The 25,000-nt window shown below is 51.4% G+C and overlaps 1 protein-coding gene and 1 long non-coding RNA gene across 2 annotated transcripts in view; both read right to left on the reverse strand.

The window, feature by feature from the left end:
• The window catches only part of LOC116957718 (DNA polymerase nu), a 99,075-nt gene extending 88,410 nt beyond the window's left edge, over positions 1-10,665 (reverse strand). The window contains exons 1-3 of the mRNA XM_032980039.2: positions 10,535-10,665; positions 4,927-5,516; positions 1,613-1,764 (exon numbers count right to left, since the gene is read on the reverse strand). Of these exons, the coding sequence (XP_032835930.2) occupies positions 1,613-1,764; positions 4,927-5,516; positions 10,535-10,546 (754 nt within the window). The 5' untranslated portion in view covers positions 10,547-10,665. The remainder of the gene's footprint in view (positions 1-1,612; positions 1,765-4,926; positions 5,517-10,534) is intronic.
• A 74-nt stretch (positions 10,666-10,739) lies between these two features.
• LOC116957713 (uncharacterized) lies at positions 10,740-19,344 on the reverse strand. Its single transcript, XR_012931286.1, has 3 exons — positions 19,148-19,344; positions 14,860-14,948; positions 10,740-11,011 (listed from the first exon to the last, which is right to left on the reverse strand). It is a non-coding gene; the product is annotated as an uncharacterized LOC116957713 (long non-coding RNA).
• Positions 19,345-25,000: the final 5,656 nt, after the last annotated feature.

The following is a 25,000-nucleotide window of genomic DNA, read 5'->3' on the forward strand; positions in this document are numbered from 1 at the left end:
AGACAAAGCTCCCCCAGGTAGCCTCTAGCAGGACTGCAGGGGCAAGTGCTGAGACACAGACAAAGCTTCCCCAGGTAGCTTCTAGCAGGGCTGTAGGGGGCAAGTGCTGAGACACACACAAAGGTCCCCCAGGTAGCCTCTAGCAGGGCTGCAGGGGCAAGTGCTGAGACACAGACAAAGCTCCCCCAGGTAGCTTCTAGCAGGGCTGTAGGGGGCAAGTGCTGATACACAGACAAAGCTCCCCCAGGTAGCCTCTAGCACGGGCTGTAGGGGCAAGTGCTGAGACACAGACAAAGATCCCCCAGGTAGCTTCTAGCAGGGCTGTAGGGGGCAAGTGCTGAGACACAGACAAAGGTCCCCCAGGTAGCTTCTAGCAGGGCTGTAGGGGGAAAGTGCTGAGACACAGACAAAGATCCCCCAGGTAGCCTCTAGCAGGGCCGCAGGGGCAAGTGCTGTTAGCCAGCACATGCAGACAAAGGTCCCCCAGGTTAGCCTCTGGCAGGGATGCAGGGGCAAGTGCTGTTAGCCAGCACACACAGACAAAGGTCCCCCAGGTAGCCTCTGGCAGGGCCGCAAGGGGCAAGTGCTGTTAGCCAGCACACGCAGGCAAAGGTCCCCCAGGTAGCCTCTGGCAGGGCCGCAGGGGCAAGTGCTGTAGTAGTAGCTACTACTACATATGTAGTAGTGTAGCTACTACTACATATGTAGTAGTGTAGCTACTACTACATATGTAGTAGTGTAGCTACTACTACATATGTAGTAGTGTAGCTTCTACTACACTACTCATATGTTATTACTACTACATATGTAGTAGTAGCTACCACTACATATGTAGCTACTACTACATATGTAGTAGTGTAGCTACTACTACACTACTACATTATTTAAATTACATTATTTCATTTAATTTCATTTAAAGAAATTAAATTAAATTATTTAAATTTAATTATTTCAAAAAATTTCGTTAAAGTCACGGAACGAGAAATTAAATTAAATTATTCAAATTTAATTATTTCATTTAATTTCATTTAAATAAATTAAATTAAAATATTTCATTTAATTTCATTTAAAGAAATTAAATTGTTCAAATTAAATTATTTCATTTAATTTCATTTAAAGAAATTAAATAAAATTATTTAAATTAAATTATTTCATTTAATTTCATTTAAAGAAATTAAATTAAATTATTTAAATCAAATAATTTCAGTAAATTTCGTTAAAGTCACGGAGAGAGAAATTAAATTATTTAATTTCATTTAAAGAAATTATATTCAATTATTTAAATCAAATTATTTCAGTAAATTTCGTTAAAGTCACGGAGAGAGAAATTAAAGTAAATTATTTCATTTAATTTCATTTAAAGAAATTATATTCAATTATTTAAATCAAATTATTTCAGTAAATTATATTTCATTCAATTTCATCCAAAGAAATTAAATTAAATGATTCAAGTTAAATTATTTCACGTAATTTATTTCTACGTGACTTTACCGAAAGAACCAAAGAGTGGAACACATTTTAAAAAAAACTAAAATTTAAAAACCCGTTAGGGTGGATCACGTGCGGGTCTCTATCGAGAAATAATTTCTGACGAACTCTCCAGAGCACGCACCGTTTGTCCACGCCAGCGTTGGCTGCTGGTGCTGGTGCTGCTGGTGGTGCTGGTGGTGGTGGTGCTGCTGGTGGAAGATCGCCGTCTTGATGAGCTCCTGAGACTTGACGCACCACACGTTGCGGTGACGCAGAGCCGTGCTCAGCAGCGACCTGGCGACGCGCACACACACACACAGACACACACACAGACAGATACATACATACATACAGATACACACACAGACACACACACACACAGACACACACACATACAGACACACACAGATACACACACACACAGACACACACACACATACATACAGACACAGACATACACACACAGACACATACACATACATACACACATACATACAGACATAGACACACACAGACATACAGACACACACACACACAGATACACACACACACATACAGACACACACACACACAGACACACACATACAGACACACACAGACACACATACATACATACAGATACACACACAGACACACACATACACACACACATACACGCAGATACACACACACACATACACACACACACATACACACACACATACACACATACACACACACATACACACACACGCACACATACAGACACACACACATACAGACACACACACATACAGACACACACACATACAGACACACACACATACACACACAGACACACATACATACACACACATACACACAGACATACACACACAGACATACACACACAGACATACACACACAGACATACACACACACATACACACACACAGACATACACACACGCACACGCACAGACATACACACACATACAGACACACACACACATACAGACACACACAGACACACAGATACACACATACATACATACACACATACACACAGATACACACATACACACATACACAACAACAACCGCCATTCGCCACTAAGTGGCGGTGACGTCACCACGACGCTTGTGCCAGGCTATGTGCACCCTGAGGCCACGTGAAGTGTCGAACGCCCGCTGGCAGGAGGTCACAGGGCAGACCCAGGTGCCACGGGTCAACTGACTGAGATGACTGGCTGATGCACCACCATCAGTAGGCCTGGGCTCTGGGTTGTTCTTCGTGCTTTTGGAGTACCTGACCCTCTGCTCACGATCATTAAGGACCTTCATGATGGTGAGCGGGCCCGGGTAAAACTACGTGGCCGGGAGTCGGAGCCATTCCCTGTACACCTTGGGGTGCGACAGGGATGTCCTCTGGCTCCCACATTATTTAACATCTATTTTGACCACATAGTTCGTGAAGCCTTCAATAGCTGTACCGGGGGAATCTCCATATGGTACAGATATAATGGGAGGCTGATCGACGCCCGGGTGCGGTCAAGGGATGGCTCCCTATTGCTCAACCACGTTATGTATGCTGATGATTTGGTAATAGCTGCTCAGTCAGAGGAGGAGTTGGAGACGCTGCTGCTGAGACTGGAGCATGCCACTAAGAGGTGCGGCCTTACCATCAGCCCCACCAAAACTAAGCACCTGCCTGGGTATGTTGTACCATCAGACACTCCACCCCCACAACTCCCAATCGGTGATGGGGCAGTTGTGGAGAGAGTGGAGAGTTTCCCATACCTGGGCAGTGTGCTTATGACCGGCTCCAGTTTAACAGCAGAGGTTTCACTCCGAATCAGTCGAGCGGCAATATCTTTTCATCGGTTGCGTAACGCTGTGTGGGAGCTACCTGGTCTGTCGCTCCGCACTAAGCTTCAGGTCTTCTCGGCCACGGTCATTCTCTCCCTTCTCTACGCTTGCGAAACGTGGACCCCCCTAATGGAACATCTTCGCCGGTTAGAAACATTTAGGCTGGCCTGCCTACGATCCATCCTGGGTTTAACCAGACTGGATTGTGTGAGGAGCTCACAAATCCTTGAAAGATCTGGGCAAGGTCCCATCGGTGAGCTCCTCTGGCGGGGAAGGCTGCGATGGCTGGGTCATGTAGCCCGCATGCCCAGCCACCGCATGCCGAAACAGCTTTTGTTCGGCCGGATTGAGGGGGCTAAGCGGGCGCGGCATGGGCTAGAGAAGAGATGGAGTGATGTGGTACAGGAGGACGTGGAGCTGAATGGACATGCCGATGACTGGTACCAGCGGTGTCAAGATCGGCCTCTGTGGAGGAGGCTCGTGAAGGATGCTACTGGGCAGTTGGAGGCAGTCGCCCTCCAACAACAACGGAGGGCGGAGGAGCGACGCTCACAACAACGAGCGGAGCGCCGGGTGGCTAAAGCACAGCAGGTTGGCACAGTAGGGGGCACAGTTGGTGCATCAGCCAGTCATCTCAGTCAGTCGACCCGTGGCACCTGGGTCTGCCCCGTGACCTCCTGCCAGCGGGCGTTCGACACTTCACGTGGCCTCAAGGTGCACATGGCCTGGCACAAGCGTCGTGGTGACGTCACCGCCACTTAGTGGCGAATGGCGGTTGTTATTGTTGTGTGTGTCTATGTATGTGTGTGTGTATGTATGTGTGTCTATGTATGTGTGTGTGTATGTCTGTGTGTGTCTATGTATGTGTGTATGTGTGTGTGTCTATGTCTGTGTGTGTGTCTATGTATGTGTGTGTCTATGTGTGTGTGTGTCTATGTGTGTGTGTGTCTATGTATGTGTGTCTGTGTATGTGTGTGTCTATGTATGTGTGTCTGTGTGTGTGTCTATGTGTGTGTGTGTCTATGTATGTGTGTGTGTCTATGTATGTGTGTGTGTCTATGTATGTGTGTGTGTCTATGTATGTGTATGTCTATGTATGTGTGTGTGTGTCTGTGTGTGTGTCTATGTATGTGTGTGTCGATGTATGTGTGTGTGTGTCTATGTATGTGTGTGTGTCTATGTATGTGCGTGTGTGTCTGTGTATGTGTCTGAGTATGTGTGTGTCTATGTATGTGTGTGTGTCTATGTATGTGTGTGTCTATGTATGTGTGTGTCTATGTGTGTGTGTGTCTATGTATGTGTGTGTCTATGTATATGTGTGTATGTGTCTATGTATGTGGGTGTGTGTCTATGTATGTGTGTGTCTATGTATGTGTATGTATATATGTCTATGTATGTGGGTGTGTGTCTATGTGTGTGTCTGTCTATGTATGTGTGTGTCTATGTATGTGTGTGTGTGTCTATGTATGTGTGTGTGTGTCTATGTATGTGTGTGTGTCTATGTATGTATGTCTATGTATGTGTGTGTGTCTATGTATGTGTGTGTGTCTATGTATGTGTGTGTGTCTATGTGTGTGTGTGTGTCTATGTGTGTGTGTGTCTATGTGTGTGTGTCTGTGTACGTCACTGACCCTACAAACGCGTGCGTGGACTCCTCCATGAGCTGTCCCAGCGGTAGCAAGTACGGACCACGAGACCAGGTCACAGCACCACCACAACCACTACCACCACAACCACCACCACCACAACCTCCACCACAACCACCACAACCACTACCATCACCACCACAACCACCACTACCACCACAACCACCACCACCTCCACCATAACCACTACCATCACCACCACCACAACCACTACCATCACCATCACCACAACCACTACCATCACAACCTCCACCACAACCAAGACCACTACCACCACCACTACCATCACCACCACCACAACTTAGACCACTACCACCACCACTACCATCACCACCACCACCACCACAATCACCTCCACCACTAACACCTCCACCACTAACACCTCCACCACAACCACTACCATCACCACCACCACCACAACCAAGACCACTACCACCACTACCACTACCATCACCACCACCACCAGAACAATCACCTCCACCACAACCACCATCACCACATCCACCACCACCACAACAACCACCACCACCGCTCAGCAACAGCATCACGCCCGATGAACTTGGCCAATGGTAGTCCTGTGGAAAGACAAAGATCCCCCAGGTAGCCTCTAACACGACTGTAGGGGCAAGTGCTGTTAGTAGTGGCGAGTAGACGCAGACAAAAGTCCAACCAGGTAGCCTTCATAGGTGCTGCTACTCGCTGCTTCGAACAAGCACTTGCCCCTACAGCCCTGCTAGAGGCTACCTGGGGGAGCTTTGTCTGTGTCTCAGCACTTGCCCCTACAGCCCTGGTAGAGGCTACCTGGGGGAGCTTTGTCCGTGTCTCAGCACTTGCCCCTACAGCCCTGCTAGAGGCTACACGGGGGATCTTTGTCTGTGTCTCAGCACTTGCCCCTACAGCCCTGCTGGAGACTACCTGGGGGAGCTTTGTCTGTCTCATCACTTGCCCCTACAGCCCTGCTAGAGGCTACCTGGGGGAGCTTTGTCTGTGTCTCAGCACTTGCCCCTACAGCCCTGCTGGAGGCTACCTGGGGGACCTTTGCCTGTGTCTCAGCACTTGCCCCTACAACCCTGCTAGAGGCTACCTGGGGGAGCTTTGTCTGTGTCTCAGCACTTGCCCCTACATCCCTGCTGGAGGCCACCTGGGGGACCTTCGTCTGTGTCTCAGCACTTGCCCCTACATCCCTGCTAGAGGCTACCTGGGGGACCTTTGCCTGTGTCTCTGTGCGTGCGCGTGTTGCACCGCCGACTTTGGTCAGTGGCAGGGCGTAGGAGTCGCCCTGCACGGGCACCATGCCCAGGTGCCTCGCTCCCCCGTCTCTCACCACGGGCACCATGACCACGTGGGACGCTCCCCCGTCTCTCACCACGGGCACCATGCCCAGGTGGCTCGCTCCCCCGTCTCTCACCACGGGCACCATGACCACTGTGAGACGCTCCCCCGTCTCTCACCACGTGCACCATGACCACTGTAAGACCCTCCCCCGTCTCTCACCATGGGCACCATGCCCACTGTGAGACGCTCCCCCGTCTCTCACCACGGGCACCATGACCACTGTGAGACGCTCCCCCGTCTCTCACCACGGGCACCATGACCACTGTGAGACGCTCCCCCGTCTCTCACCACGGGCACCACGACCACTGTGAGACGCTCCCCCGTCTCTCACCACGGGCACCATGACCACTGTGAGACGCTCCCCCGTCTCTCACCACGGGCACCATGCCCACTGTGAGACGCTCCCCCGTCTCTCACCACGGGCACCATGACCACTGTGAGACGCTCCCCCGTCTCTCACCACGGGCACCATGACCACGTGAGACGCTCCCCCGTCTCTCACCACGGGCACCATGCCCACGTGAGACGCTCCCCCGTCTCTCACCACGGGCACCATGCCCACTGTGAGACGCTCCCCCGTCTCTCACCACGGGCACCATGCCCACGTGGGACGCTCCCCCGTCTCTCACCACGGGCACCATGACCACTGTGAGACGCTCCCCCGTCTCTCACCACGGGCACCATGCCCACTGTGAGACGCTCCCCCGTCTCTCACCACGGGCACCATGACCACTGTGAGACGCTCCCCCATCTCTCACCACGGGCACCATGACCACTGTGAGACGCTCCCCCGTCTCTCACCACGGGCACCATGACCACTGTGAGACGCTCCCCCGTCTCTCACCACGGGCACCATGCCCACGTGAGACGCTCCCCCGTCTCTCACCACGGGCACCATGCCCACGTGAGACGCTCCCCCGTCTCTCACCACGGGCACCATGACCACTGTGAGACGCTCCCCCGTCTCTCACCACGGGCACCATGACCACTGTGAGACGCTCCCCCGTCTCTCACCAGGGGCACCATGACCACTGTGAGACGCTCCCCCGTCTCTCACCACGGGCACCATGACCACTGTGAGACGCTCCCCCGTCTCTCACCACGGGCACCATGCCCACGTGAGACCCTCCCCCGTCTCTCACCACGGGCACCATGCCCACGTGAGACCCTCCCCCGTCTCTCACCACGGGCACCATGACCACGTGAGACGCTCCCCCGTCTCTCACCACGGGCACCATGACCACTGTGAGACGCTCCCCCGTCTCTCACCACGGGCACCATGACCACGTGGCTGGCTCCCCCGTCTCTCACCACGGGCACCACGACCACTGTGAGACGCTCCCCCGTCTCTCACCACGGGCACCATGACCACTGTGAGACGCTCCCCCGTCTCTCACCACGGGCACCATGACCACTGTGAGACGCTCCCCCGTCTCTCACCACGGGCACCATGACCACGTGGCTGGCTCCCCCGTCTCTCACCACGGGCACCATGACCACTGTGAGACGCTCCCCCGTCTCTCACCACGGGCACCATGACCACGTGGGACGCTCCCCCGTCTCTCACCACGGGCACCATTACTACGTGAGACGCTCCCCCGTCTCTCACCACGGGCACCATGACCACGTGAGACGCTCCCCCGTCTCTCACCACGGGCACCATGACCACTGTGAGACGCTCCCCCGTCTCTCACCACGGGCACCATGACCACTGTGAGACGCTCCCCCGTCTCTCACCACGGGCACCATGTCCACTGTGAGACGCTCCCCCGTCTCTCACCACGGGCACCATGACCACGTGGGACGCTCCCCCGTCTCTCACCACGGGCACCATGCCCACTGTGAGACGCTCCCCCGTCTCTCACCACGGGCACCATGACTACTGTGAGACGCTCCCCCGTCTCTCACCACGGGCACCATGACTACTGTGAGACGCTCCCCCGTCTCTCACCACGGGCACCATGACTACTGTGAGACGCTCCCCCGTCTCTCACCACGGGCACCATGCCCACGTGAGACGCTCCCCCGTCTCTCACCACGGGCACCATGCCCACGTGAGACGCTCCCCCGTCTCTCACCACGGGCACCATGACCACTGTGAGACGCTCCCCCGTCTCTCACCACGGTCACCATGACCACTGTGAGACGCTCCCCCGTCTCTCACCACGGGCACCATGACCACTGTGAGACCCTCCCCCGTCTCTCACCACGGGCACCACGCCCACGTGAGACGCTCCCCCGTCTCTCACCACGGGCACCATGACCACTGTGAGACGCTCCCCCGTCTCTCACCAGGGGCACCATGACCACTGTGAGACGCTCCCTCGTCTCTCACCACGGGCACCATGACCACTGTGAGACCCTCCCCCGTCTCTCACCACGGGCACCATGACCACTGTGAGACGCTCCCCCGTCTCTCACCACGGGCACCATGACCACTGTGAGACGCTCCCCCGTCTCTCACCACGGGCACCATGACCACTGTGAGACGCTCCCCCGTCTCTCACCACGGGTACCATGACCACGTGAGACGCTCCCCCGTCTCTCACCACGGGTACCATGCCCACGTGAGACGCTCCCCCGTCTCTCACCACGGGCACCATGACCACGTGAGACGCTCCCCCGTCTCTCACCACGGGCACCATGCCCACGTGAGACGCTCCCCCGTCTCTCACCACGGGCACCACGACCACGTGAGACGCTCCCCCGTCTCTCACCACGGGCACCACGACCACGTGAGACGCTCCCCCGTCTCTCACCACGGGCACCATGACCACTGTGAGACGCTCCCCCGTCTCTCACCACGGGCACCATGACCACTGTGAGACGCTCCCCCCGTCTCTCACCACGGGCACCACGACCACTGTGAGACGCTCCCCCGTCTCTCACCACGGGCACCATGACCACTGTGAGACGCTCCCCCGTCTCTCACCACGGGCACCATGCCCACTGTGAGACGCTCCCCCGTCTCTCACCACGGGCACCATGACCACTGTGAGACGCTCCCCCGTCTCTCACCACGGGCACCATGCCCACTGTGAGACGCTCCCCCGTCTCTCACCACGGGCACCATGACCACGTGGGACGCTCCCCCGTCTCTCACCACGGGCACCATGACTACGTGGGACGCTCCCCCGTCTCTCACCACGGGCACCATGACCACTGTGAGACGCTCCCCCGTCTCTCACCACGGGCACCATGACCACTGTGAGACGCTCCCCCGTCTCTCACCACGGGCACCATGACCACTGTGAGACGCTCCCCCGTCTCTCACCACGGGCACCATGACCACTGTGAGACGCTCCCCCGTCTCTCACCACGGGCACCATGACCACTGTGAGACGCTCCCCCGTCTCTCACCACGGGCACCACGACCACTGTGAGACGCTCCCCCGTCTCTCACCACGGGCACCATGACTACTGTGAGACGCTCCCCCGTCTCTCACCACGGGCACCACGACCACTGTGAGACGCTCCCCCGTCTCTCACCACGGGCACCATGACCACTGTGAGACGCTCCCCCGTCTCTCACCACGGGCACCATGACCACGTGAGACGCTCCCCCCGTCTCTCACCACGGGCACCATGACCACTGTGAGACGCTCCCCCGTCTCTCACCACGGGCACCATGACCACTGTGAGACGCTCCCCCGTCTCTCACCACGGGCACCATGACCACTGTGAGACGCTCCCCCGTCTCTCACCACGGGCACCATGACCACGTGAGACGCTCCCCCGTCTCTCACCACGGGCACCATGACCACTGTGAGACGCTCCCCCGTCTCTCACCACGGGCACCATGACCACTGTGAGACGCTCCCCCGTCTCTCACCACGGGCACCATGACCACTGTGAGACGCTCCCCCGTCTCTCACCACGGGCACCATGACCACGTGAGACGCTCCCCCGTCTCTCACCACGGGCACCATGACCACGTGAGACGCTCCCCCGTCTCTCACCACGGGCACCATGACCACTATGAGACGCTCCCCCGTCTCTCACCACGGGCACCATGACCACTGTGAGACGCTCCCCCGTCTCTCACCACGGGCACCATGACCACTGTGAGACGCTCCCCCGTCTCTCACCACGGGCACCATGACCACGTGAGACGCTCCCCCGTCTCTCACCACGGGCACCATGACCACTGTGAGACGCTCCCCCGTCTCTCACCACGGTCACCATGACCACTGTGAGACGCTCCCCCGTCTCTCACCACGGGCACCATGACCACGTGGCTGGCTCCCCCGTCTCTCACCACGGGCACCATGCCCACGTGAGACGCTCGCCCAACCGCTCGCAGGAGGCTGGCACGGCCCTCCACGGACAGCTCCAGCACCGAGGTCACCGCTCCTCCTCCTCCCGGCACTCCCACGGGCACCGCTCCTCCACCTCTTCCTCCACCTCTTCCTCCATCTCCTCCTCCTCCACCTCCTCCTCCACCTCCTCCTCCACCTCTTCCTCCACCTCCTCCTGGCACTCCCACGGGCACCGCTCCTGGCACTCCCACGGGCACCGCTCCTCCTCCTCCACCTCTTCCTCCACCTCTTCCTCCATCTCCGCCTCCTCTTCCTCCATCTCCTCCTCCTCTTCCTCCACCTCCTCCGGTCACTCCGCCTCCTCCTCCTCTTCCTCCACCTCTTCCTCCATCTCCTCCTCTTCCTCCACCTCCTCCGGTCACTCCGCCTCTTCCAGGCACCACCACTCGTGGTCGGCAGGTGGCGCTAACCGCGATCTTGCAGAGAGGTCACGAGGTTCAATGTGGGAACCACCATCACCACTATCGCCATCACCACTACCACCACTACTACTACCATCATCACCACCACCATCATCATCACCACCACCACCATCACCACCACCACCACTACCATCATCACCACCACCACCATCATCACCACCATCATCACCACCATCACCACCACCATCATCATCACCACCATCATCATCATCACCACCATTATCATCATCACCACCATCGCCATCACCACCACTACTACTACCTTCATCACCACCACCATCATCATCACCACCACCACCATCACCACCACCACCATCACCACCACCACCATCACCACTACCATCATCACCACCACCACCATCATCACCACCATCATCACCACCATCACCACCACCATCATCATCACCACCATCATCATCATCACCACCATTATCATCATCACCACCATCACCATCACCACCACTACTACTACCATCATCACCACCACCATCATCATCACCACCACCACCATCACCACCACCATCACCACCACCACCATCACCACTACCATCATCACCACCACCACCATCATCACCACCATCATCACCACCATCACCACCACCATCATCATCACCACCATCATCATCACCACCATCATCACCATCACCATCACCACCACTACTACTACCATCACCACCACCACTGCTACTACCATCATCACCACCACCACCATCACCACCACCACCACTACTACTACCATCATCACCACCACCACTACTACTACTACCATCATCACCACCATCACCATCACCACTACCATCACCATCACCACTACCACCACTACTACTATCACCATCATCGCCATCACCACTACCACCACTACTACTACCATCATCACCACCACCATCACCACCACTACTACTATCATCATCACCACCACCATCACCACCACCATCACTACTACCATCATCATCACCACCATCACCACCACCATCATCATCACCACCATCATCACCATCATCATCATCACCACCATCATCACCATCATCATCACCACCACTACTACCATCATCACCATCATCACCACCACCACCACTACTACTACTACCATCATCGCCACCATCACCATCAGTACCATCACCACCACCATCATCACCACCACCACCACTACTACTACCATCACCACCACTAGTACTACTACTACCATCATCATCACCATCACCATCAGTACCATCAGTACCATCACCACCACTACCATCACCACCACCACTACCATCATCACCACCACCACCACTACCATCACTACCACCACCATCATCACCACCATCACCACCATCACCACCACCATCATCACCACCACTACTACCATCACCACCATCATCACCACCACCACCACCATTACCACCACTACTACCATCACCACCACTACTACCATCACCACCACCACTACCATCATCACCACCACCACCACTACCATCACTACTACCATCATCATCACCACCATCATCATCACCACCACCATCACCACCATCATCACCACCACTACTACCATCACCACCATCATCACCACCACCATTACTACCATCACCACCACTACCACCATCACCACTACCATCATCACCACCACCACTACCATCATCATCACCACCACCACCACCACTATCATCACCACCATCACTACTACCATCATCATCACCACCATCACCACCACCATCATCATCATCACCATCATCATCATCACCACCATCACCACTACCACCATCACCACCATCACCACCATCAGTACCATCACGCCACCACTACGATCACCACCACCACTACCATCATCACCACCATCACCATCAGTACCACCATCACCACCATCATCACCACCACCACTACTACTACCATCATCACCACCATCACCATCAGTACCATCACACCACCACTACCATCACCACCACCACTACCATCATCACCACCACTACCATCATCACCACCACCACCACCATCATCACCACCAGTACCATCATCACCACCACCATCATCACTATCACCACCACCATCATCACCACCATCACCACCACCATCATCATCACCACCACCATCATCACCACCACCACCACCATCATCACCACCACCATCATCATCACCACCACCACCATCACCACCACCACTACCACCATCATCACCACTACCACCATCATCACCACTACCATCATCACCACCACCACTACCATCATCACCACCACAACTACCATCACCACCACCAGTACCATCACACCACCACCACTACTACCATCATCATCACCACCAATACCATCACCACCACTACCATCATCACCACCACAACTACCATCACCACCACTACCACCATCATCACCACCATTACCATCATCACCACCACCACTACCATCACACCACCATCATCACCACCACCACTACCATCATCACCACCATCACCACTACCACTACCATCATCACCACCACCACTACTACTACCATCACCACCACCATCATTATCACCACCACCACCACTGCTGTCATCACAACCACCACCACCATCATCACAACCACCACTACCATCACCACAATTACCATCATCACCAGTTACCACTGAGATCATCGCCGGTATAACCAGTACCACCACCACCGGTACACACAAGACACACAAAGCCAAAGATCCCCCGTGTAGCCTGTAACAGACTGTAGGGGCAAGTGCTGTTAGCGAGCACCTATGAAGGCCGGTAACGGTACACGAGGGGGTGGGTGGCCAGCACCACGCCCGACCGCCTTTGTCTCCCCAGTGGCGATGTTTACAAACCGCACCAGGTACTCATTTGAGGCTGAGTCGACCTAGGGGAGGCCCGGGACCGGTTCAGATAATCGTCACTGGTGTTGGCCGTGAGCGGGAATCGAACCCGGGTCGCCAGGTTCATAGCGCAGCGTAGCGCTAACCACTACACTATCGCTCCCCACAACACACACAGACACACACACATTTATACACACATACACACTTACAAAGACACACACACACATCTATACACACACATAGACACACACACATCTATACACACAGACACACACACATAGACCCAAACAGTCACAAAGACACACACACACACACCTACACACACACCCACACACAGACACACACACACATCTATACACACACACTCACAAAGACACAGACACACCTACACACACACACACACATCTATACACACAGACACACACGCACAGACACACACAGACACACACACATCTATACACACAGACACACACACACATAGACACACAAACACTCACAAAGGCATACACACCTCTACACACACACACACAGACACACACATCTATAAACACACACTCACACACAAAGACACAGACACACCTACACACACATACCCACACACACAGACTCACACACATCTATGCACACAGACACACACGCACAGACACACACAGACACACACACACACACATCTATACACACAGACACACACACACACATCTATACACACACACTCACAAAGACACACCTACACACACACACCCACACACAGAGACACACACACATCTATACACACACACACCCACACACACACACATCTATACACACACACACTCACAAAGACACAGACACACCTACACACACACACCCACACACACAGACACACATACATCTATACACACAGACACACACACACAGACACACACAGACACACACACACATCTATACACACAGACACACACACACAGACACACACAGACACACACAGACACACACACATCTATACACACACACATCTATAAACACAGACACACACACACACAGACACACACACACTCACAAAGACACAGACACACCTACACACACTCACGGGTTTGTATGAAGGTGGTGATGATGATGGTGGTGGGGTCCGGGATGGATGCCGTATTACTTCCTCAGCTGCGTCTTCTCCCCGTTGATCTGAAAGCCATAAAAAGTGCACATCCAGTTTCAAAGCAGGGACGTGGATACAAGGTACTATAGAATACACTATACACTGCACTACAATACACTATACACTGAACTACAATACACTATACACTGCACTACAATACACTACTATACACTGAACTACAATACACTATACACTGCACTACAATACACTATACACTGCACTACAATACACTAGACACTGCACTACAATACACTATACACTGCACTACAATACACTACTATACATTGTGCTACAATACACTATACACTGCACTACAATACACTATACACTGCACTACAATACACTACTAAACACTGAACTACAATACACTATACACTGCACTACAATACACTATACACTGCACTACAATACACTAGACACTGCACTACAATACACTATACACTGCACTACAATACACTATACACTGCACTACAATACACTATACACTGCACTACAATACACTATACACTGCACTACAATACACTATACACTGCACTACAATACACTATACACTGAACTACAATACACTATACACTGAACTACAATACACTATACACTGCACTACAATACACTAGACACTGCACTACAATACACTATACACTGCACTACAATACACTATACACTGCACTACAATACACTATACACTGCACTACAATACACTATACACTGCACTACAATACACTATACACTGCACTACAATACACTATACACTGCACTACAATACACTATACACTGCACTACAATACACTATACACTGCACTACAATACACTATACACTGCACTACAATACACTATACACTGAACTACAATACACTATACACTGCACTACAATACACTATACACTGAACTACAATACACTATACACTGCACTACAATACACTACTATACACTGCACTACAATACACTATACACTGCACTACAATACACTATACACTGTACTACAATACACTATACACTGCACTACAATACACTATACACTGCACTACAATACACTATACACTGCACTACAATACACTATACACTGAACTACAATACACTATACACTGCACTACAATACACTACTATACACTGCACTACAATACACTATACACTGCACTACAATACACTATACACTGTACTACAATACACTATACACTGCACTACAATACACTATACACTGCACTACAATACACTATACACTGTACTACAATACACTATACACTGTACTACAATACACTACTATACACTGCACTACAATACACTACACTACTATACACTACACTACTATACACTACACTATACACTACTATACACTGCACTTCTGTACAATATACACTGCACTACTATACACTGCACTACTATACACTACACTACTATACACTACACTACTATACACTACACTATACACTACACTACTATAAACTACACTACTATACACTACACTACTATACACTACACTATACACGACACTACTATACACTGCACTACTATACACTACACTATACACGACACTACTATACTCTACACTACACTATACACTACTATACACTACACTATACAATACTATACACTGCACTACTAAACACTACACTACTATACACTACTACACACTACACTATACACTGCACTACTATACACTGCACTACTATACACTACACTACTATACACTACTATACTCTACACTACACTATACACTACACTATACACTACACTACTATACACTGCACTACTATACACTACACTACTATACACTACACTACTATACACTGCACTACTATACACTGCACTACTATACACTGCACTACTATAAACTACACTACTATACACTGCACTACTATAAACTACACTACTATACACTACACTACTATACACTACACTACTATACACTGAACTACTATACACTGAACTACTACACACTACACTACTATACACTACACTACTATACACTACATTACTATACACTACTATACACTACACTACTATACACTACACTACTATACACTACACTACTATACACTGCACTTCTATACACTACTATACACTGCACTACTATACACTACTATACACTACACTACTACACAACAACAACCGCCATTCGCCACTAAGTGGCAGTGACGTCACCACGACGCTTGTGCCAGGCTATGTGCACCGTGAGGCCACGTGAAGTGTCGAACGCCCGCTGGCAGGAGGTCACGGGGCAGACCCAGCAGGTGCCACGGGTCGACTGACTGAGATGACTGGCTGATGCACCACCTGTGCCCCCTACTGTACCAACTTGCTGTGCTTTAGCCACCGGCGCTCCGCTCGTTGTTGTGAGCGTCGCTCCTCCGCCCTCCGTTGTTGTTGGAGGGCGACTGCCTCCAACTGCCCAGTAGCGTCCTTCACGAGCCTCCTCCACAGAGGCCGATCTTGACACCGCTGGTACCAGTCATCGGCAAGTTCACTCATCTCCACGTCCTCCTGTACCACATCACTCCATCTCTTCTCTAGCCCGTGGTGCGCCCGTTATGCCCCCTTAATCCGGCCGAACAAAAGCTGTTTAAGCATACGGTGGTTAAACCCAGGATTGATCATAGGCAGGCCAGCCTAAATGTTCCTAACCGGCGAAGATGTTCCATTAGGGGGGTCCACGTTTCGCAAGCGTAGAGAAGGGAGGGAATGACTGTGGCCGAGAAGACCTGAAGCTTCGTGCGGAGCGACAGACCAGGTAGCTTCCACACAGCGTTACACAACCGATGAAAAGATATTGCCGCTCGACTGATTCGGAGTGAGACCTCTGCTGTTAAACCGGAGCCGGTCATGAGCACACTGCCCAGGTATGGGAAACTCTCCACTCTCTCCACAACTGCCCCATCACCGATTGAGAGTTGTGGGGGTGGAGTGTCCGATGGTAAAAATACCCAGGCAGGTGCTTAGTTTTGGTGGGGCTGATGGCAAGGCCCCACCTCTTAGTGGCAAGCTCCAGTCTCAGCAGCAGCACCTACAACTCCTCCTCTGAGTGAGCAGCAATTACCAAACCATCAGCATACATAACGTGGTTGAGCAATAGGGAGCCATCCTTTGACCGCACCCGGGCATCGATCAGCCTCCCATTATATCTGTATCAGATGGAAATTCCCCCGGTGCAGCTATTGAAGGCTTCACGAACTACATGGTCGAAATAGATGTTAAATAATGTGGGAGCCAGAGGACATCCCTGTCGCACCCCAAGGTGTACAGGGAATGGCTCTGACTCCCGGCCACATAGTTTTACCCGGGCCCACTCACCATCATGAAGGTCCTTAATGATCTTGAGCAGAGGGTCAGGGACTTCTAAAGCACGAAGAACAACCCAGAGCCCAGGCCTACTGATGGTATCATAGGCCTTGGCCAGGTCAATAAAGCAGAGAAGTAGGTCTTGCTGGAATTCTCTACACCTCTGCTGTAGCAGACGGACAGAAAATATGGCATCTGTGCAGGACCGCCCTTTCCTGAAACCGCATTGGGGCTCCGCAAGCCTCTCCTCAGCGTGCCTGGCAAGGCGATGTTGAATAATCCTTGCCAGGACCTTTCCCGGCACACTGAGGAGTGAGATGTCCCTGTAGTTGTTACAGTCTGTGCGGTCCCCCTTCTTAAAAAGGGGGACCACCAGGGCATCCTTCCAATCCTGCGGAACCCGTCCAGTGGTCCAGACTGTTGTTATGATGTCATATAGGGCAGTCTGTGCACAAACGCCACCCTCCCTCAGCACTTCGCTTGGGAGATCATCTTTGCCCGGTGCCTTTCCTGGTCTCAAAGACTCTGGATTGCCCTCAGTACTTCCACCACCACCACCACCACCTCCACCTCCACCACCACCACCACCTCCACTACCACCACCTCCACCACCACCACCACCACCTTCACCTCCACCAACTCCACCACCTCCACCACCTGCGCCACCACCACCACCACCTCCACCACCTCCTCCACCTCCTCCACCACCACCATCACCACCTCCACCACCACCACCACCTCCTCCACCACCACCACCACCACCATCACCACCTCCACCACCACCACCACCTCCACCACCATCACCATCACCACCTCCACCACCACCACCTCCACCACCACCACCACCACCACCACCTCCTCCACCACCACCACCACCACCACCTCCTCCACCACCACCACCACCTCCTCCTCCACCACCACCACCTCCTCCACCACCACCACCACCACCTACCTCCCATCGTGGTCCTAGTGGCCGTGGGGCCCTGCAGGGGCTGGAGACTCCTCATGAGGGCCAGCACCTTGGCTGCCGGGCGTGACAGCTGCTGCTTTGGCGACTGCGGCTCACCTCCACCGCCATCACCACCACCATCACCACCACCGCCATCACCACCACCACCATCACCACCACCGCCATCACCACCACCACCACCGCCATCACCACCACCACCACCGCCATCACCACCACCACCACCACCACCTCCACCACCACCGTCACTGCCTCGACGACGCCGGTGGCACCGCCACTCATCCGTCTGCTCGGCCATGCTGCACACCGCACCAGATGACAGGGTGGGGGGTAGTGGGGGGTTGTGGTGGTGGTGGGGAGTGGTGGGGAGTGGTGGTGGTAGGGGTGGTGGTAGTGGGGAGTGGTGGGGGGAGTGGTGGTGGTGGTGATGGGGGTAGTGGTGGTGGGGAGTGGTGGTGGTAGTGGTTGTGGTAGTGGGGGTAGTGGTGGTGCTGGTGGTGGGGGTGATGATGGTAGTGGTGGTAGGGGTGGTGGTGGGGAGTGGTAGGGGGAGTGGTGGTGGTAGTGGTGGGGGTGATGGGGAGTGGTGGTGGTAGTGGTTGTGGTAGTGGTGGTGGGGGTAGTGGTTGTGGTAGTGGTGGTGATGATGGTAGTGGTGGTGGTGGGGAGTGGTGGGGGGGTAGTGGGGTGGTGGTGGGAGTGGTGGTGAGGAGTGGTGGGGGGAGTGGTGGTGGGGAGTGGTGGTGGTAGTGGTGGTGGTGAGGAGTGGTGGGGGGAGTGGTGGTGGGGAGTGGTGGTGGTAGTGGTGGTGGGGGTAGTGGTGGTGGGGGTGATGATGGTAGTGGTGGTGGGGGTAGTGGTGGTGGGGGTAGTGATGATGGTAGTGGTGGTAGGGGTGGTGGTAGGGGTGGTGGTGGGGAGTGGTGGGGGTAGTAGTGGTGGGGGGGTAGTGGGGGTGGTAGTGGTGGGGAGGAGTGGTGGTGGGGAGTGGTGGTGAGGGGAGTGGTGGAGGGGTAGTAGGGCAAGAGCTTATAAATTGGCCACCACTGCACTAGCGGTGCAAGGAGATTTTTAGTTCAGCAACCTGGTCACGTGGTGATAGCAGCTCACACCAAGTGGGTGGTATCAGAGATACCGTGTGGACATTTTCAGTAGTGGCCAAATCATCATCATCACCATCACCATCCTCTTTGGTTCTATTCGGTAAAGTCACCACGTAGGTGTAAAAAAAATATAAAACAAAAATCGCGACGTTTCGGCCACAACACAAGCGGCCCTTCATCAGGTGAAGGGACCAGGCTGTCTCGAGGACAGCGCTGGAGTGAAAAACAGCCAAGCTCAGACCGCGGATCTTTACGCTGTGTGAGAGTAATTAAGGTGCCTTGACAAAAGGAATTAGCATAAACATTTGCGACTCAGCATGATGAAAGGTGGAGAGGTTGTGAACATATGCTGGTGGACTTTCCGCGGTAAAATGCACTGCCACGGTAAAGGAGATTTCCACGGTGAAACTGGACTCCCATTTCCTAAACACCACACCATACGCTGCTATACACTACGCTATATACTAGACTATACATTAGCACTACTACACACTACATCACGCTACACACTACACCATAGCCGAACGACACTACTATACACTACACTATACACTACTATACACTATGATGCACTACACTATACACTACTACATTGTGGTAGTGTAGTAAATTGTGTAGTGTATGGTGGTAGTGTATAGTGTAGTCTATTGTGTAGTACATTGTGTCGTGTATGATGGTAGTGTATAGTGTAGTCTATCGTGTAGTGTAGTTGTATAGTGTGGTGTAGTGCATGGTGGTAGTGTATAGTTGTAAAGTGTAGTGTATGGTTGTAGTTTATAATGGTAGTGTATTGTATAGTGTAGTACATGGTGGTAGTGCATGGTGTAGTCTATCGTGTAATGTAGTGCATGGTGGTAGTGTATAGTGGTAGTGTATAGTGTAGTGCATGGTGGTAGTGTATAGTGTAGTGTATGGTGGTAGTGTATAGTGTAGTGTATGGTGGTAGTGTATAGTGTAGTGTATAGTGGTAGTGTATAGTGTAGTGTATGGTGGTAGTGTATAGTGTAGTGCATGGTGGTAGTGTATAGTGTAGTGCGTGGTGGTAGTGTATAGTGTAGTGCATGGTGGTAGTGTATAGTGTAGTGTATGGTGGTAGTGCATAGTGTAGTGTATAGTGTAGTGCATGGTGGTAGTGTATAGTGTAGTGTATGGTGGTAGTGTATAGTGTAGTGCATGGTGGTAGTGTATAGTGTAGTGTGTGGTGGTAATGTATAGTGTAGTGTATAGTGTAGTGCATGGTGGTAGTGTATAGTGTAGTGCGTGGTGGTAGTGTATAGTGTAGTGCATGGTGGTAGTGTATAGTGTAGTGTATGGTGGTAGTGTATAGTGTAGTGTAGTGCATGGTGGTAGTGCATGGTGGTAATGTATAGTGTAGTGCATGGTGGTAGTGTATAGTGTAGTGTATGGTGGTAGTGTATAGTGTAGTGTATGGTGGTAGTGTATAGTGTAGTGTCTAGTGTAGTGCATGGTGGTAGTGCATGGTGGTAATGTATAGTGTAGTGCATGGCGGTAGTGTATAGTGTAGTGTATGGTGGTAGTGTAGTATATAGTGTAGTGCATGGTGGTAATGTATAGTGTAGTGCATGGTGGTAGTGTATAGTGTAGTGTATGGTGGTAGTGTATAGTGTAGTGCATGGTGGTAGTGTATAGTGTAGTGTATAAGGGAAGTGTATAGTGTAGTGTATGGTGGTAGTGTATAGTGTAGTGTATAGTGTAGTGCATGGTGGTAGTGTATAGTGTAGTGCATGGTGGTAGTGTATAGTGTATTGCATGGTGGTAGTGTATAGTGTAGTGCATGGTGGTAATGTATAGTGTAGTGTATAGTGTAGTGCATGATGGTAGTGTATAGTGTAGTGTATGGTGGTAGTGTATAGTGTAGTGCATGGTGGTAGTGTATAGTGTAGTGTATGGTGGTAGTGTATAGTGTAGTGCATGGTGGTAGTGTATAGTGTAGTGTATGGTGGTAGTGTAAAGTGTAGTGCATGGTGGTAGTGTATAGTGTAGTGCATGGTGGTAGTGTATAGTGTAGTGTATATAGTGTATGGTGTAGTGTATAGTGTAGTGTATGGTGTAGTGTATAGTGTAGTGTATGGTGTTAGTGTATAGAGTAGTGCATGGTGGTAGTGTATAGTGTAGTGTATAGTGTAGTGTATAGTGTAGTGTATAGTGGTAGTGTATAGTGTAGTGTATGGTGGTAGTGTATAGTGTAGTGCATGATGGTAGTGTATAGTGTAGTGTATGGTGGTAGTGTATAGTGTAGTGCATGATGGTAGTGTATAGTGTAGTGTATGGTGGTAGTGTATAGTGTAGTGCATGATGGTAGTGTATAGTGTAGTGTATGGTGGTAGTGTATAGTGTAGTGCATGATGGTAGTGTATAGTGTAGTGTATAGTGTAGTGTATAGTGGTAGTGTATAGTGTAGTGTATAGTGTAGTGCATGATGGTAGTGTATAGTGTAGTGTATGGTGGTAGTGTATAGTGTAGTGCATGATGGTAGTGTATAGTGTAGTGTATGGTGGTAGTGTATAGTGTAGTGTATAGTGGTAGTGTATAGTGGTAGTGTATAGTGTAGTGTATAGTGTAGTGCATGGTGGCAGTGTATAGTGGTAGTGTATAGTGTAGTGTGTGGTGGTAGTGTATAGTGTAGTGTATAGTGTAGTGTATAGTGTAGTGCATGGTGGCAGTGTATAGTGTAGTGCATGGTGGTAGTGTATAGTGTAGTGTATAGTTGTAGTGCATGGTGGTAGTGTATAGTGTAGTGTATAGTTGTAGTGTATGGTAGTAGTGTATGGTGGTAGTGTATAGTGTAGTGCATGGTGGTAGTGTATAGTGTAGTGTATAGTGTAGTGCATGGTGGTAGTGTATAGTGTAGTGTATGGTGGTAGTGTATAGTGTAGTGCATGGTGGTAGTGTATAGTGTAGTGCATGGTGGTAGTGTATAGTGTAGTGTATAGTGTAGTGCATGGTGGTAGTGTATAGTGTAGTGTATGGTGGTAGTGTATAGTGTAGTGTATAGTGGTAGTGTATAGTGTAGTGTATGGTGGTAGTGTATAGTGTAGTGCATGATGGTAGTGTATAGTGTAGTGTATGGTGGTAGTGTATAGTGCATGATGGTAGTGTATAGTGTAGTGTATGGTGGTAGTGTATAGTGTAGTGTATAGTGGTAGTGTATAGTGTAGTGTATAGTGTAGTGTATAGTGTAGTGCATGGTGGCAGTGTATAGTGGTAGTGTATAGTGTAGTGTGTGGTGGTAGTGTATAGTGTAGTGTATAGTGTAGTGTATAGTGTAGTGCATGGTGGCAGTGTATAGTGTAGTGCATGGTGGTAGTGTATAGTGTAGTGTATAGTTGTAGTGCATGGTGGTAGTGTATAGTGTAGTGTATAGTTGTAGTGTATGGTAGTAGTGTATGGTGGTAGTGTATAGTGTAGTGCATGGTGGTAGTGTATAGTGTAGTGTATAGTGTAGTGCATGGTGGTAGTGTATAGTGTAGTGTATGGTGGTAGTGTATAGTGTAGTGCATGGTGGTAGTGTATAGTGTAGTGCATGGTGGTAGTGTATAGTGTAGTGTATAGTGTAGTGCATGGTGGTAGTGTAGTGTAGTGTATAGTGTAGTGCATGGTGGTAGTGTATAGTGTAGTGCATGGTGGTAGTGTATAGTGTAGTGTATGGTGGTAGTGTATAGTGTAGTGTATAGTTGTAGTGTATGGTGGCAGTGTATAGTGTAGTGTATAGTGTAGTGTATGGTGGCAGTGTATAGTGGCAGTGTATAGTGTATGGTGGTAGTGTATAGTGTAGTGCATGGTGGTAGTGTATAGTGTAGTGTATGGAAGGTCACACGACTCCACAGCCGGTAGAGATATATATGTATATCTAATAGATTTATTTTTTAAATCTACGTATTTGTTTTAAACCACAAAAACCATTAAAGGTCCAGCGGCTCGCTAGACATCCCGCGGCTCTCGAGGAAAGCGAGTGTGGAGCGTGTGGGTGGGGCGAGCGTGAGAGTATGAAGGTGTGAGAGTGATTGTGTGAGTGAGTGTATGAGTGTGTGGGTGTGTGTGTATGAGTGTGTGTGTGAGTGAGTGTATGAGTGTGTGAGTGTATGAGTGTGTGGGTGTGTGTGTGAGTGTATGAGTGAGCCAGTGTATGAGTGAGCGAGTGGGTGTATGAGTGAGTGTATGAGTGAGTGAGTATATGAGTGAGTGAGTGTGTGAGCGAGTGAGTGATCGTGTGAGTGAGCGTGTGAGTGATCATGTTAGCGTGTGAGTGAGTGTGTGAGTGATCGTGTGAGTGATCATGTTAGCGTGTGAGTGAGTGTGTGAGTGATCGTGTGAGTGAGCGTGTGAGTGATCATGTTAGCGTGTGAGTGAGTGTGTGAGTGAGTGATCGTGTGAGTGAACGAGTGAGTGTGTGAGTGATCGTGTGAGAGTGTGTGAGAGTGTGTGTCTGTGCGAACGTAAGAGTATGAGCGTACGAGTGACTGAGCGAGTGAGCTATGGTGTGAGTGAGCCTGTGAGTCAGCCTGTGAGTGAGCCTGTGAGTGAGCCTGTGAGTGAGCCTGTGAGTCAGCCTGTGAGTCAGCCTGTGAGTGAGCCTGTGAGTGAGCCTGTGAGTCAGCCTGTGAGTGAGCCTGTGAGTGAGCCTGTGAGCAAATCGAGCGACCGATCGTAGGGGGTCACCGAGCGTGCGAGCGATCGTGAGCGTGACCGAGCGAGAGGACACAGCGGACGTTAC

This window comes from Petromyzon marinus, chromosome 83 (genome assembly GCF_048934315.1).
Source record: "Petromyzon marinus isolate PM22_M1 ecotype Great Lakes invasive population chromosome 83, UKy_Petmar_22M1.pri1.0, whole genome shotgun sequence".
NCBI lineage: Eukaryota > Metazoa > Chordata > Hyperoartia > Petromyzontiformes > Petromyzontidae > Petromyzon > Petromyzon marinus.